General features: G+C 37.9%; 1 protein-coding gene across 1 annotated transcript in view; it reads left to right on the top strand.

Moving 5' to 3' along the window:
- CPQ (carboxypeptidase Q) overlaps positions 1-16350 on the top strand; it is a 146202-nt gene that overhangs the window by 24227 nt on the left and 105625 nt on the right. Inside the window, exon 3 of the mRNA XM_071421543.1 lies at positions 5988-6195. Within this exon, the coding sequence (XP_071277644.1) occupies positions 5988-6195 (208 nt within the window). The remainder of the gene's footprint in view (positions 1-5987; positions 6196-16350) is intronic.

Genomic DNA, 16350 nt, shown 5'->3' with positions numbered 1-16350 from the left:
GGGCTGAAGCTATTGAAGGCAGGATTTAAGTATGATTTTCTGCATGTGTGGGGTATGCAGACACAGCTGGATGGCCACATTACCTTCATCCCAAGGGATAGCCAGCAGTGACTGGCACCTTTGGCTCACTGAGGAGAAAATGGTTGTCCTCAGCTCTTCCTGCCTTGAGCACCTGTGTCCTCAGAAACTGATTTTTGTGGATCTTAGTTTTGGGTGTCTGATTCTCCCTACACATTGCACAGCCTGTGCTCTGTCCAGGGCTGCTCTTGGGAGCACCTAACCTGTTACCCCACTCTTTTGGTATCCAAGGCTTTGTGCTGGGGATTGGGACAAACCCATTTTCTCCTAGGATTTGTGCTGCACAGTAAGCTACGTGTCATTGAAACCAAACTGTTCAAAAGAGATCTAGTACTTGCTGGAAATTTTAAGTCATATTTGTAAAAAAAACTATAATATAGTATTATATTTTTCTCTATGTTCTTAAGGAATGGTACAATATGTTTAGTCTCTGTACAAAGCATCAGAGCTGAATAGGCTCATATCCTTTTTTATGACTGTCCTATGCAATTTTATTTTCATGAAGTATTTCTCTTTGCTGTTCCACAGAGTAGGACAGTCACATTTTCTAGAAGTAGTGTTCATATTTTACGAAATTCTTTTTCCTGATAAAACCCTCTTCTTCATTTCACAGTTCCCTTAAAATATTTAGTATTTTCTTCATATTATAATTATTATATTAGTACATATTTATATGTGTGGACAGAGCAAATGTGTTTCTAGGTGTTAGAATATTTCGGATTTTCAATACATGATAATAATTTTTGAGTGAGAAAAAAAAGAAGTGATGATATTAATCTTTCATTTGCTTCAGCCTGACACAAAGCCTTAATTGGATGAGGTCATTACAGACAAAGAATTTGGGTTGGTTTTTCTAAAAATCTAGTTGAAATTTGTGGAGCATTGCAGGAAAGCTGAACGAATTCCTGGAGAGTTTTAGAAAGCAACATGTTTTTAAAAGTGGTATGTTAGAAGTAGAGGAGGAAAATGTTTTCTGAGCTGATTTTAGAGGATGTTGAACTTAAAAAAAGATTTAATGCCAGGTCCCTAATCTTATTTAGCTTTGAAGCATATATTTGCATTTCCCCTCCACTCCCCATGACCTTCTTTCCTTTGACCTGTCCCACCAACTGCCTTATCTCCAGACATACCTACCTACCTACCTACCTACCTACCTACCTACCTACCTACCTACCTTTGTATCATATGACCCATGCAAAAAAATTCTAGGCTCTGTGAAAGAAGCTACCTTGCAAATGGGCACCAGACAGTGCTTGTAGGCTGTGTCTGAAAGAAGCAGGGGCATGTTACTTTTAATCTGGAGAGATGATCAAGTCTGAAGGACAATGGGAAGAAAGGTAAGAAAGGGTAAGAAAAGCTTGGGGCTGCTGCTTGCATCAGCATAGAATACAGTGTACCTGATGAAGCAGCTCTGGGCTAAATTAGCTTTGTGGGGAGAGCTGAAGTAGAAACAGAGAAATCTGGGATGCTGCAGGAGATGAGGCATGAGAGTGGCTGGTGTGTGAGGCAGGGCTGCAGTCACCACATGGGGGTCAGGCACTGTGGCTGTGGTGTGTTGTTGCCCCTGCTCTACCATGAAGAGCTGTCTTGATTTCCTGTCCTGATATCCTGATGCCTGGTTCTGATGAACAGGGAGGTAACAACCTGTCTCCTCCTTGCTCTCATGACTACAGAGGCCAGGACATGTTTCAGATACATCTCCTCCAGTTTCAAAGTTTCCACTGTTGTCAGAACAATTAGATGTGTTGTTGACTTTTTGTGTTGATACTTCTTTTCTAGATTTGTCTTGTCTAGGCTTAGAATTACTGTATTTTAGTTGTTTTCAGCAAAAATTGCCTTGCCTATCAGCTTATTTATTTGACACCGGTAACTTCAGTGCATTTGGGTCAATAGCATCACTGTTCCATACTGTGATTTGTAGAAGAAATCATAATTCTTACTTTAGTGTGAAGTAAATGAAGTTTAGGAGGTCTGTAGGAATGAGTTGTTTGCTTGCTGCTATTGAAAAGAATTTATTGTCAAATTAATGATGACTGCATTTGGCTTTGTAACTGGATCTCTAAGGTACTGATTCTATTACCTGAATGACAAAAATAAGAATGGGGGAAAAAAAGAGAGTAAGGCCATAGTTAAGTAATGAGGAAATTGGTATCTAATAAGATTAAACAGTATGCAAATAATATTTCTTTCTGGGTTTACTAAATATAAATCCTTTTAATATAATAATAGATTATAACTAACTTGGTTGAATTTCTTTGTGTTGTGGATGAAGTGTTTCTGGGATAAGTAAAAATATATTCTGTATGAAATTTCATTGATGTTTTAATGAAGATCCACCAGTTTCTAAAAATCTGATCATAGGGTTTTTCTTTTTCCTTTTTTTCTTTCTCTTCACTGAAACCTGTTACTAACACAGACAGATGCACATCTCTAGATACTGAAATGACTTAAGTATTAGCTGCAGTTCATCTTGGGGACAAGATCTCTTGTGAAGAATCCCCTTTGAACTAATCTGCTCCTTCCCTGCTGGCAGGTAAACAGCTGTGAGGAGGTGACTCTCCAGACAGAATTGTTGATGCCAGGAATCAGACTTCTTCTATACAGCAGTATTACACACAGCTGATTTATGGGTGCTTTTATATATATATGTGTGTATGCATGTGTATATATAAATATATATATACATATATAAAAATATATATGTATATATATATTTTTATATATACACATTTATATATATACACAATCAGTCTTGTGTTCATCCTGCCTGTGACAGATTTTAGATTGCTAATGCATACCATACTATTATTTCAACTGGCAGTGTGATCCTCAAAGTTGTGACATATTCAAGTTTTGAGATAGAAACACACATTTCAGTGTACAGAGGACTTTGTAAAATAAAATTTTGTTGATAAAATTTTTTTGCTTGTTCCCACCATTAATACCCTTCCTATACCTTAATTCTCAGAAAGAAAAGCATACAATTTTCTGTTTAATATGAGAAATGAGAGGAAACCCATAGTACTACCTAGATTTATTGTTCACTCATCCAACCCAACAATATGTTTCATGTGATGAGATCAAATGAATAGTCTTCAGCTTTACACACTTAGCCAAGTTGGTCATGTTTGAAATTCTGCTATGATTCATGCCCTTTACTTTGCTAATTCCCCAAATACTCTGTATTCATCTCTTAGACTGTCTGTTTTATAATCTTTATATCTTGCTTAAGTAAGCAGGCAATCTGTCTCCCTCCTTACATGGGGTTTCTGAAGAATTCTGTTCAATTACACACAGCCAATAAAGTAATGATAGGTGTAAGAGACAGTAGCTTTTAACATGGGAAGCAGAGCCATGAGGCACTGAATTGGTAGGAGATGTTAGGGTAGATTTCTATTAATTTGCTTAAAGGCTCAGTAAGGTGAGACATTTCTAATTTCTAGAGGAAATAACTCATTCTCCTTAAACAGGTAAACTGTTGGGATTTTTGTTTTTTATTTCTCCTTTTGCAGAAAGGTTTAAGAGTGATTTGTGTATGTATGTCCACATCTTTGTTTAAGATAAACATTGCTCTTGTAACTTCAGTCAAAGAATCTGAAATGGTATAAAATGGCACTAAAATGCAAATGAGTAATTGAATTAGTCAGAAGCTACACAAGAGTGAAGTTTTACGTTGTTATGGAAAGTAGTGTAATTCATGTTCTATGTATACCATGCTGCCATTATGTAAAACTTGCAGAAAGAACGTTTGTTTTTTTCATTTTATCAAAGGATGGCTTTATTTAGCTTCTTTGGGGGCATTTGAGGGTAGAGATACTGAGCTAGAATTTGCAACTCTGTGTTCTTTCCTTTAGCACAAACTTCCAGTAATTCTCACTGTAGTTTGTGCTTTCCCTTAGCAAAAACTTCCACTAATTCTCACTGTACAAACTCCTGATGCCTGTCATCTAGGAAGGGCCATAAATCTATTTCACCATCGTATTTCTTAGGAATTATAATTAGGAATTATATAATTCCTAATTCTTAGGAATTATTATGATTCCTATTTCTTAGGAATCATACTTACTAGCTGTGTTTAGCTTTCTTAAAAAGCTTTGCAGAGTTGGTGTTTGTTCATGTATGCAGTAATGCCCAGAAGAGTTACACTCCTTGCTTCCCTTGACAGTCACCAAGGCATGTGTCCTTCCAGTGCCTGCTGCACGATCCAAGTGGAGCACTGGGGAGAGATAAAATGAAATAGAGATTGCAGTGTCAATCCGACTTCTCTCGTGGAAAATGAAATTTTGTAGATACCTGGATTATTTCCAGTTGCATGGTTTCCTACCCAAAATTATCCTGTTGCTGGGAGGTTCCTTAGCTAGGTGGCTGAACCTGCCATTAATTACAAGCAGTTGGAGTCTGCTAGTATGCTCAGCTGCCTGCCAACAGCAGCTAGTAATATGTGAAGCTGATTCTTTGGTTTGCCTTTCTAAAACATTGCCAGGTTAAGGTAAGAATCTGAATAGTTAAAATTTTGATCCCTCTCACTAAGCTATTTTTGTAGCTGAAACTCACTTTTGTTGTAGCAGTCTGTCCTACTCTTAGTGGTACATTCTAATGAAACCAAACTTCTGGAATGGTTTCTTTGAGGTTTTGAAGTGTAATTTCGTTTTAAAGAAGCCGTGAGCCTGGGCACACTGATGCTGGGAGACATTACCTTCCTATTTTTCTAAGAGTTTTTCTTGTTTATTGTGGTTTTAAATACAAGTCTTTGAAATCCTCTAAATAATTCTTATTTCACACACAAAAAACCAACAACCAACCCACGGGAAAAAAAAGGAGAATAATTTTGTTCTTAAAAACATGATAATTTCACTTCATTCTGACAAATCCTTGCTAGAGGATTTGTTATTAGTTTCAGTTTCCATTTATGTATTTTGTGACTATTGGGTGAAATGTAGAACACAAAAATTTCAGACATCCATTACTTCTTCTATATTTAGAAGCAAAGTACCAGCCCGTGTTGTTAAGCAGTCTCTACTTATCTCTGTAACCAATCAACAAAATTGAATTTTCAGCATTGTGGTGATTTTAATGAATTACTTCTCAAATGCTGTGAAATATAGTTCCTCAATTAATGTCCTTAAAAGTTAGAAGGATTCTCTGGCTTATCTGTAACATTCTTTGTTTTTTCAAGTAAGATAATAGAGCAATTTAAAACTATTCCAACTATTAAAAACAAAGATTGGGGTGGGATCTAAATGTGTGTGAATTGTCCTGCACAGGAGCCTGCCTGTGTTTTCTGTATCATGAACTGGGAAGTGTAGATTCCTAGAAAAACTCCCCAAAGGAGATCCAATAGAACTGTTATATTCTCCTGATTTAAATATGAAGATGATATTATTATTATTTTTATTAAGCACATTGCAAAATTTGTTGACACTGCAGAACTTTAATTTAATTTAATTTATGGATTAAAGAATTTTAGAGGAGTTACAGTCTAAAAAGATGGGCTTCCAGCTGTCTTATGTTAAGCTAAGTTGTTTAGCAACATATCAAAACATTTCCATGAAAAGATTACTATCTTTTTTAAATTAATCCCATAGGCAGCTTTTGCAAATGTTTTGGTACTACAAATGATTACAGTAAGACATTAAAGCCTATGCAGAGAGCAAATTCCCCCCACGTATCCTTCTTGCCCTTCAAGTTATGTTTTAATTCCAGCCTGGTAGCACAGTTTACAGGGTTCTATTGCATCTGTTTAGTACTGATCCCTGATGAAGCAGTTCACATCATCTTCCTTCCTCAGGAATAAAACCTAATGCTGATTTCCTGAGTTCTGCACAGTCCATGCTTTTCTGTCTGTTAGAAGTGGCCATAGGAGAGCTATAGGAAAGCATTGCTAAAACCACTGTAATACTTTCTTTCAGGAATTACAGCAGAAGTCATAGTGGTAGCCTCATTTGATGAACTGCGCAAACGAGCTCAGGAGGCCAAGGGGAAGATTGTCGTCTACAACCAACCTTTCATCAGTTATGGTGAAACTGTGCAATACAGGTTACAGGGAGCAGTGGAAGCTGCTAAAGTTGGAGCAGTGGCATCCCTCATTAGGTCTATTGCTTCTTTTTCTATTCACAGGTAAGCATTTTTTCTTTTCTTCCTGCAACTCACATTTCAATGTTAACTGACATGTCATTTCTGGGCAGGAATTTTTGTTCTCTGTGACTTAAACCATGCCAGTTATGAGGAGGTGTTTGGTTTTGAAACTGTTGCCTTCACAATAGTTCTTTTCCCCTGTGCTTTGTCATTCTTTCAGAATGTTTTCATTTTTTTTTTTTGTTCTTGATCCAAGTTTTGTATAATATTTGTTTTAAAGAACTTTCTGCATTCTCAAGGCTGCCATAAATATTCTGAGAAGAACCAAAACCAAATGTCTTTGGTGACAACAGGCTGTCAGTGATGACTTGTACCAGATAAAGGAGTAGTCTGCTTTCAACATAATTATTTAGAACTCTTTAGCAGCAAGGTTTGTAATTCTCACACTGCTTTTTAAGTAAGGTATGTGGAAATACTGAATTTTTCAAAAATGTAAATATTTTTCAGTTTCTTAGTACATCATTTGTTTAACACTGTAGTGTTATGTTGCTGAAATTATATATTTTCGTTTTCTGATTGGTAACAGAATTCCTTTTTGATCTGGGAGTTTTTTCCAAGTCTGAAAGCTTACACTTAAAATGCTTATTTATTGTGAAAAAGACTAGTTGAGGAGTAGAGAGGAAAAGGAGAAGGGCTCAGCCATACAGTGGAATGCTGACAGATGCACACTGTCCTTTAACATAGTATTTGTAAAATCTTACAGTGTTATTGGTGACCTTAATGCCTGCAGTGCTCTTTGTGTAGGAGCCTGCTGGCTGTGATGGGAGTTCTGGTCAGGCAGGCCCAGGCAGCAGAGCTGGACTGAGGACTGGATCAGGAGAGGCTCATCCACCTGCCCACCATCCTGAGCTGCAGCCTGAGCAGGACTGGCAGTGCACAAGTGATGCCACACACAAAGCTTGAGTGCTTAAACTGTAAAGCTCTGTTAATAAAATCATTTACATAAGAAAATATGAAAGATACACAGTTTATACAAGAGGTGTTATATTTTGTAGCATTCTTTCTTTGGCAAGTACATGTTTAGAGCAATACAGATCCTTTATTCCTCCCCTTAGTTGCCTGCCCAGTAACTCTTTACCCACAGAGGAGTCATTGGCAGTAGCTAACCTGTCCCTGAATTTGTGCCACAACAGACTTGTGTTCTGTTTAGGTAGCACCATGGCTTCTTTTTGATCTCTGCTCCTAGGTTTTCTTTCTGCAGAAGTCTGGGCTGGTATGTGAAAAGCATGATATAGCTTTGGGTCTTTTTTGAGGCTGGGGCTGAGAGGTGATTTGTGGGGGCATTTGGAGGCATGCATGAATCCACTTCTTCAGAGAGAACATGAGTGGTCACACATCAGCAATATGAAAAGTGTGCAAGCTTCTCCATTTGTAATGCTTCAGAGAGTCAGAAAAGTCAGTAAAGCCAACTAACTGTATTGGAACACATGCAGAGAACAGCGCTGCTGCCCCTGTACTTGCTTGGTAGCATTTTTATATGCTTGTCCTGGTTTCAGCTGGGATAGAGTTCATTTTCTTCTTAGCAGCTTGATCCAGTGCTCTGGTTTGGATTCAGCATTAGAATAACATTGATAACACACTGATGTTTTGGTTGTTGCTAAGCAGTGCTTACCCTAAGTCAAGGATTTCCAGTGTCTCATGCTCTGTGAATGAGGAGCTGCACAAGAAGCTGGGAGGGAGCACAGCCAGGACAACTGACCTACACTGACCAAAGGGATATTCCATACCATAGGATGTTGTGTTCAGCATGAAAACTGGGCGGGGGAGGGAGGAGGGGAGCTTGGCTGGAAGGGGCCAACCCCTTTTTGGGAGCAGGCTGGGCATCAGTCAGAGGGTGGTGAGCAATTGCATCGGGCATCACTTCTTCTTCTTGGATTTACTTATTTGCTGTTGTTGGGGGGGGGGGGGTGTCATTAAAATTATATTTTTTATTACAATATTTCACTCTGATTTTTCTGAACTGTATAACTGTTCTTAGCAGTGCTCAACCCATGAGTTTTTGTATTTCTTTTTCTGAGTCTTCTTCCCATCACACTCAGGGAAATAATGAGCAAGCAACTGCATGGTACTTAGTTGCCAGGTGGGGTTGAACCATGAAAATGCTCCACATTCCCCTAAAGTCAAAATTACCTTTTAAAAGTGCTTTCTGAAATGTGAAGAACTTGAATTCAGATACTATCCAAACTATTACTAGTGTATTTCTTGGTGTCCAGCAAATGTGATATTTACAATGTATTTTCTAATACTTGGAATTTTCTAATAAAGCTCATAATAACGAACAGATACTGGAATGTGTTTCAGAAACAGTTTTACAAAAAAAACCTATGGTTTTGAAATAGCCTTAGCTGGTATCATCAAAGAATATTGCAATGTGTTGATTTTCTGAAAACCAGATGATGATCTCTGTCCTGGCTGTAGTTATGGGACTATGCAGAATTGTTCAATTGAAAGTTACTGTATCTTCTGTTTGCTACAGTATTTATGGAAGTGCATTTAGTATGGAATGAAAAGATTAGAGGTAAGGAACAGAGGTGGAGGCTGAAGGAACTGGCATTACAGCTATTTGAAAATTGAATGGAAGTACATCCCAAATGCATATTTATTTAGAAGTATTGAATCCTTAATTGATACTGGGAGCAGAGGTGACATTCCCAAAACTAATTTCAAATGTAGATGCTGCCATGAAGCATTTTTTATGGTGCACTTTCTGTACTCTCTTCATTTACCTTCACTTAGGGTTTGTTTGTTTTTAAATGGAATGGACTGGTTAATGTATTTTTTCCTATAATACAGAAGGTACTCAGGTCCAGTCCCTCCCTTCAGTTACTCAGTGATGACTAGATCTGTTTCTCTTATTTTTAACAAGTAGGTACTGCTGTAGGCAGGATGGATTTTCTTATCTCTATGCATTCTCCTGTGTTTTCTTCTAATCATCAGTGGAGTGTCTCCTTGTTTGTCCTAGCAGTGTGCTCTGCTGGGTGGACTATGTGCTGGATGTGCTGCTTCTTATCTGTCAGTGTCTGGGGCACTCTTTGTTCAAGTGACTTGCCTTTTTAATTGACTGGTGGAAAATACTGCCTTGCTGCAGGGAGTAGTGTGTTAGAAGGGTGAAAGATGAAAGGTAAAAAAGATAATAAAAGGTTTCTAAATATTGTGGAAGTAAGTCTTGCATTCTTGCAATTTGTATGCTGCTGCATTGTTAACCAGAGTCTTTACTTCTTTGGCCTGTGTGTTTACATGTTCATTGATAATACAAATAAATGATAATGGGACTGTGGAGCTTTCCAAAATATCCTGGAAACATCTTAGAAGAAAGTATCCTTCTTCTCACACCGCACTATCCCAGTTTAAGGTAAATGAAAGGTGTAATTTCACAATTTTTCCTAAACTATATTGAGTTTGGTAGATGGGGTTTTTTGTTTCATTTCTTTGCTTGATTGTTTGCTTGGTTTTCAAATTTTTCAACCCCTTTTCAACTTATTGTTATTATTGCTTATTATTATTTAGTTACTCAGTTTGCTGGAACCATGTAAGCCAACTTTGTGGTGTGATTTCTAGGTGATCTTGCAATATGAGTAATATTGATAGGTTAAAACTAGGTACTGTCATTAGCATCCTAGGCTTATTAGGGCTCATTATTAAAGCTTACTTACAAGGTGGAATTGGTGAAATCCCAACATGAATTAAATCACTTTTTGCTGGTAACTTGATGTTCCTTGTCCCAGAAATGGCAAGTGGCTGCCAGTTTGTCAAGGCAAAAAGTGTGAAGGGATTCTTTGACCTGGGGACAGTTTATTTTTCTTCAAGATGTGGTAGTATAACTGTGGAGCAATGAGACACCTGACAACCCAAGCATCCCAATTCTTAATAAGGGCAGGAAGGGATGAGTGTCATTATACTCAGGAAAACTTATTGATGTGTTTGTACAAGGACTCATGACACTCACTGGTGACAAGTATTTGCTGTTGAGTTTCAAGGAGTTGATTCATTCATTTTGAACAGCTTTGCTAAGCAAATAGGAAATAAAATTAGCATCCATCTTGACCTATGAAGAGATGGCATTAGTTACATGGTATTGCAATGTTACAATGTGCCATATTTATGTCTCATGGCATTGTCTGCCTCTTGTGTTAAATGATTCTCTTGATTTTCTTCTTTCTCTTCTCTTCTCTTCTCTTCTCTTCTCTTCTCTTCTCTTCTCTTCTCTTTATTGGTAGCATGTAAGAGTGGGGTTTTTTTTATATGTAGGAGAAGGTAACTGTAATTAATAGTTAATTTGTGTAAGGGACACTCTCCACTAGACCAAGCTGCCCAAAGCCACATCCAACCTGGCCTTGAACACTGCCAGGCATGGGGCATCCACAGCTTTTCTGGGCAACCTCTTTCAGTGCCTCACCACCATCACAGTGAAGTTCCTAATATCTAATCTAAACATTTTCTTTTAAAATTTTTTGCAGAAAAGCCATGCTGTGAAATGCCAGTGTCCATAAAGGAGACAGAGGAGTCCTGCAACTTTATTCTAATAAAGGGAGAGAATCAACTAGGCCATTCCCCCATAGGGTCTCTCTGGAGGTTTTAGAGGATGCAGCTTCCTTTCATCCTAAACTCTTGACCACATCTTGCCCTCTTCCTTTCCACGCTGATGAAGGTACAGCCTTCCCAAACCGACTACCACACATTCCCCCAAAAAGATGTATTGTCATTTTCCCCTAAAGTTTGGAAGGATGTCTGGATTTTGCAGATCCATCAGAAGTTCAGACCGTCTGGGCTCTGCAGTAGATTTGTGTGGACTCGTTTCTCAGTTAATTGTCTGGGTTCTGTAACAAACTTGGTGGCTTGATTTTTGTAGATTTATTAAAACCCATATCAAAGACATTAACACCCATTTGCGCTAAATATTGCCACAGCCATTCTGGTTGGTTCTTTCAGACCTAGTCATTCTTGAAGACATTAAGATCCTATTTCTGCTATTGTTAGGGAAGACTCCCATCCATTGACACCCATCCCTCCCTCTTTTGTGAAGATATTAGCACCCATTTTTTCTCTCAGTTTGAAGCCATTCCCCCTTGTGCTATCACTACAGACCCTTGTAAAAAGTTTCTCTCCATCTCTCCATCTTTTTTGTAGGCTCCTTTTGCCAGTAACAACTTTTCTGAAGCACTGGCAATTTGGTGGTGAAATATTTAAATGTGGGTATTAGGAGTTAAGGGTAACAGAACTATTTTTAATGAACCTTCTCAAATAAAATGTATTATTGTAGTAATTCAGCAGTATCTATAATATTTGACCTTTTGTAGAAATCTGGGTACTTACTTTTTTTTCTGCTTTAATAACTTAACTGTGCTTAGATTAATGATACATACCCTTACTGTAGTGTAAAACAAACTGATGGGTGTTATCAGTTCATAGTGGATGTTTTTTTACAGTGAAAATACTCAGTTTACAAGGTATGGTTGAAGTGAGCAGTAATCTGGATGACCAGTCCCATGCTACAACAGGCAGTGTTACTGAAGAAATGGTGATGACAGAATTATTTTCTGCTAACAGAGGGTTGCTTTTTCACAGCAGTTGTTCTGTTCATTAAATAATCAAAGTGAAAAAGATAGGGAAAGTGAAGTGTTTAGCTGTAAGGCTCCTGAAATTGTATGACTGTAATAAGCTAGCCATAAGTCTAGCTGTACATTTTGTAAATAAAAAGGTGTCCTTTAGCTATTGGTCCAGTATTTATTCTGCAGTGAATGTACTCTTAAGAATCTAAAACTCTCAGTAAATCCTTCTGTTCTTCAAGAACCACAGATTAGATAATGTCATTACACTGTATCTTGTAATAATAACTCCTTTAAGAGCTCAAGAAAGAAGGAAAATTGAGTGCTTTTCTGAGAACTCAAAAAGGAAGTTCCCAAGAATCCTCAGGATAAATGCCAAGAGCCCTATTATTGTGGTTTTTTATATGCTGCAGAGCAATCTCTCCCAAATGCAGTTTCAACAGGGAACATATTACAAGGCCAAAATAGACCAAGTAGTACTTTGACACAATCTAGAGATTCTTAACACGGACACATATTTGGTCAAGTTCTCTTCTTTTTGGACTAAATTATCAGCATCTTATACTTACCTGAAGTAAGTGATTTCCTTCACTTTTTCCTTCCTTCTTCAGTCTACAGGTGGCCAGGACACACCACCAGCTTGTGAAGCTCCAGTAACTCTAATCAAAAACTTTGTCTGCATGAAAGCTGGAGTCATTAATGGCATGGTGCAACTCAAAATTTATGACTGAGGTTGCATTGATGATCCATGTCATTACATATGGCACAAGGCTAGTACATCATCTCATGGGATGTCTGTGAATTTGAAAACCATTTCTTTTCCATTGCATTTCCATTATCTTAATTTCCCCTTTCTGTAATCTCATTTCATTTATTTTCTCCTATCATGTGTAGTCATGGATACCTTTTTGTATATAAATTGTTTTCCATTGTATTCCTTATGGCTTGTTAGGCAGGTCATGCCCTTCTCAATCTTGCTGACGATGTGTGTGCATTAGTGGCATTTTTTAGCTCTCAGGTGCTTTCACAGAGACTTTTTACTACATCACCTCTTCCAGTGCTTGGTCTGCTGCCTTTGGTTCCAGACATGTGAATTGCTTGCTGAGGAGATCATCTTCCTTCCCCTAAAACTCCATGTCCAAGAAAAGTAAGGGCTTATTCACATCAGTAGTGACAGATTCAGCTTCCTTCTCTTGCCCTGACATGTTTTCTGAATTCTGCGATGATACAGTACTTTTACTAGTATTTATTTTGCTTTTTGGTTGGCTTTTGTTTGGTGGGTTGGTTTAGTTGTTTGGTTTTGGTCTTGTTTTAATTGCAAAGAGATGCATCTGGCCCTTAAAATGAATGTTCTATCTTTGAAAGCGTATCTTCCTGTTGTGTCCTGAGACCTGAAGGCTCCTTTCCCTCCTGTTCTGCCCTTTCTTCCTCTATGAATACCAGTATACCCAATTTTTTGCTGCCATCTGAGGAATCTTTCTCGTGACCTGTTCTGCTGTCCATAGAGGAGAAGCAGTGGCATGCTGAGTAGGCAGCATCTTCCCATTCCCCAAGCTTTGCACAGGCTTGGGGAATGCTCAAAGCCTAAGGGCAGCAGGAAGCAGTGTGGTGGCAACAGTAGTGATGTAGCGTGAGTGAAGAAATCAGGAAGTGCCATTGGTTATTTGTGATCACTTTTCACTTACTGGATTAGACTAGGAACAAGAATTGATCATAAGAAAAATCTCAATGGCAGACTGTCCTAAAGCAATATCATGTGGCAATGGCATACAGCAGTATTGCCTCCTGTTCTACTAAGGGAGCAGGAAGCAAAGATAAAACCCTTATTTGGGGTCTAACAAAAAAAAAACCAAACCAAGAGCAGCCCATGTTTTATAAGTGTCTGGGGAGCTCGTGGGAAGATTCTAGTTATGTTTTATAGCACTGTGCATGTTGTCTTGCTGCCCTTAGAGATATGAATTGGTGGTGTGCTGTGGGATTTGCTCTGCACTTAGATGCATTCCCTCTAGGATGCCTGTAAATTTTGTTGACTGACAATTTGTTAATTTTTACTTTGCTTCTTATGTTCCCTTCAGACCAACATTCCAGACTGAATTCTGCAGTGCAGCCTTTGTGCTCACTTTTGGGCAAAGCCTAGCTGCCAAAAAGAGACTTGAAAGAAGTTGTTAGAAGAAACGGAGCCTATGTTTTAGGAGATTATTGTGTTATGCAATGGGTTCTTGCTATTTGCACAGCAATTAGGAATCTAATTTCAAGTAACTTCATAATAGTGAGAAATCTGTAGATGTTTCTTCAGTCCCAATCTCACTTTGGCTTTTACCAAACTTTTTTCCTCTTTTTTGCTTTGAACTGCATTACTGGGTTTTGGTTGTGTTTCCAGTAGATGGGGCCTGATGTGACATCTGCAATCTCTGTGTAATTTCATACACCTGGCATATTTGTTGTCTTACAAAGTCACTGAAATGGTGATGAGACTCATGAGAGCTTTCACTGCCTCCTCCTAATTTTGACTCCCCCTGTTCAGGAATTGTAAAGAGTTTCATCCATTTAGTCGTACAAGCAGTATCCTGTAACTTGCTAGAGGTAAGAGCTAGTAAAATCTCTTTTGATAGAGTCTGTTCTCTAGAAAGATGCTCTGAGGATAATGGCTCTATTGAAATCCTGGATGCCTCACCAATGACTTCCCAAGGCAAACCTTTAGCAATGTAGTATTCCATTGGTTTTTTTCCTTGTCTTCTAGCCTTTCCTAACATTAATGAGTCATACATAAATTGGGGGCTGGATGCCCACCCATATCACAGTTAACTCTGATCTTGTTTGAGTACCATGAGCACCCACTGATTAGGTTTGGTAGTATTCTGAAGTTATAAAGTTTTATTCTACCTTTGCATTACTGGTTCATGTATATAAAGATGTTCAGTGTATAAAACTTCCAAGTTTTGACTTTCATGTACTGGGCTATAAGGAGTTACAGCTGTGCTTGTTGTGGGTTGAGCACCAGGATCTTCAGCAATTTCCCATGATTTCCTGTTTCTCCCTAATCAGCTCCATCTTTCTTCAGTGCTGCCAACCTCTTCTGAGTCTATATGAGTTGTGGTGCCTATGAAAACCTGTTAGTAAGTTCAGAACCCTCTGACATGATTATAATGTCTTGACCTATCAACTTCAGGTTTGTTTTAAAGTCCTCACAATATTCGGTTTTCTTGATTACACCAACAAGTGTCTCACTAGTCTGTGATGATCATATTTGTGGAGGATTGAGGGAAAACCTGACAACACAAAGGCAGATAATGATCACAGAGAGGTGTCCAGCTTAATACAGTGCCAGTGAATGTGTTCCTCAATCTATGTATTTCTTTTCAGCTGCTGATAAGATCTGAGAAGTATGTGGACTTTTATTTTGTTTTCCTGTAATTCTCTGTGTTTCTTCTGCAAAAGTGCAGTAACTGTGGACTTTATCTGGAGTGTTCATATCCAGAGCACATGAGCATTTGGCCCTGGACAACTGGAAAAGATTAAATAGTCCCAGAATGTTTGTGACAGAATGTTACAGAATTTGTGTGTTTGGGGTGTCCTAGCCTAATATTCTCTTTTTTTTTCATTAAAAAAAAAAAAGAAAAAAGAAAAGAAAGAGTAAAGCCTCTGTTTCTTCATGTATTCTAGGATTACTTCCAAGAATACACAGCACCAGCACCTCACTTTTTAAATTTTAGTCCAGACAATGCTGAAACAGCTTGTACAGAGGTCTATTATACAGATTCACTTGCCTATCCAATTTTATTTTTTCATGTCTTTTTCCATTATTTTCATGGTTTTACAGTTCCTATTTCTCACTGAGTATTGTTTCTACTTCCTATATTACTCAAGATACTTTTTCTGAATCTGTTTGGCATTATTCTTAATTTAATTATGTTACTAAAATTTATCTACATATTGCAAAATCATTTCAGCTTATATATATTGAAGTTTTATTTAGGAAACATGTTGTATCTGCTCTAAAGCTCCTGAAGTACTCTTCTACTCTTTTTAAGGTTTACTGCTGATTTCCAAAAGTGAGCAGAGGTTTTTGCAGGGACTTTGGCTGGATTTAAATGCATGTATACAACATAAAATTTATTTTGATATATAGCTTTTTACTTATGTAAAACAAACAAGTAACCAAATATAGGTGCCAATTTTAAAATATATTTGATTGCTAGTCAACTGTTAACACAGTCAATTTCTCTGGTCAACACCCCAGGCTTGCAGAAGATTTGGAAAAGCTAATTCCTCATTTTGTTTTGCCTTGTTTGCTTAAACATATGATCAAATGTGTATGGTTTATTCCAACATACTGTGATTTCTCTTTACATGAATGCTTACACTGTTTTCCAGAGGGCAGGTGGCCTCTACTTTCTGCTGTTTCTTCTGCTTCCCACATTCTTACTTGTGGCTTATCCATATGGTAGGGTATTTCTATGTTCTTTTATTAGACGCTGTCTTCTTATAGGATGGTCTCACTCTGCTGTTATCTTTACTGCTGTGTATGTCAGACATTTAAGTATGATTTGCTAGACCTATTTGTGTGATGAAACCCCTTGTTTATGGCACA

The sequence above is a fragment of the Agelaius tricolor genome, unplaced genomic scaffold (assembly GCF_023055355.1).
Source record: "Agelaius tricolor isolate 1412-34295 unplaced genomic scaffold, bAgeTri1.0.p SCAF_2, whole genome shotgun sequence".
Taxonomy (NCBI): Eukaryota; Metazoa; Chordata; class Aves; order Passeriformes; family Icteridae; genus Agelaius; species Agelaius tricolor.
Note: the sequence above shows the minus strand (reverse complement) of the source record. Positions and strands in the feature narration are given on the sequence as shown.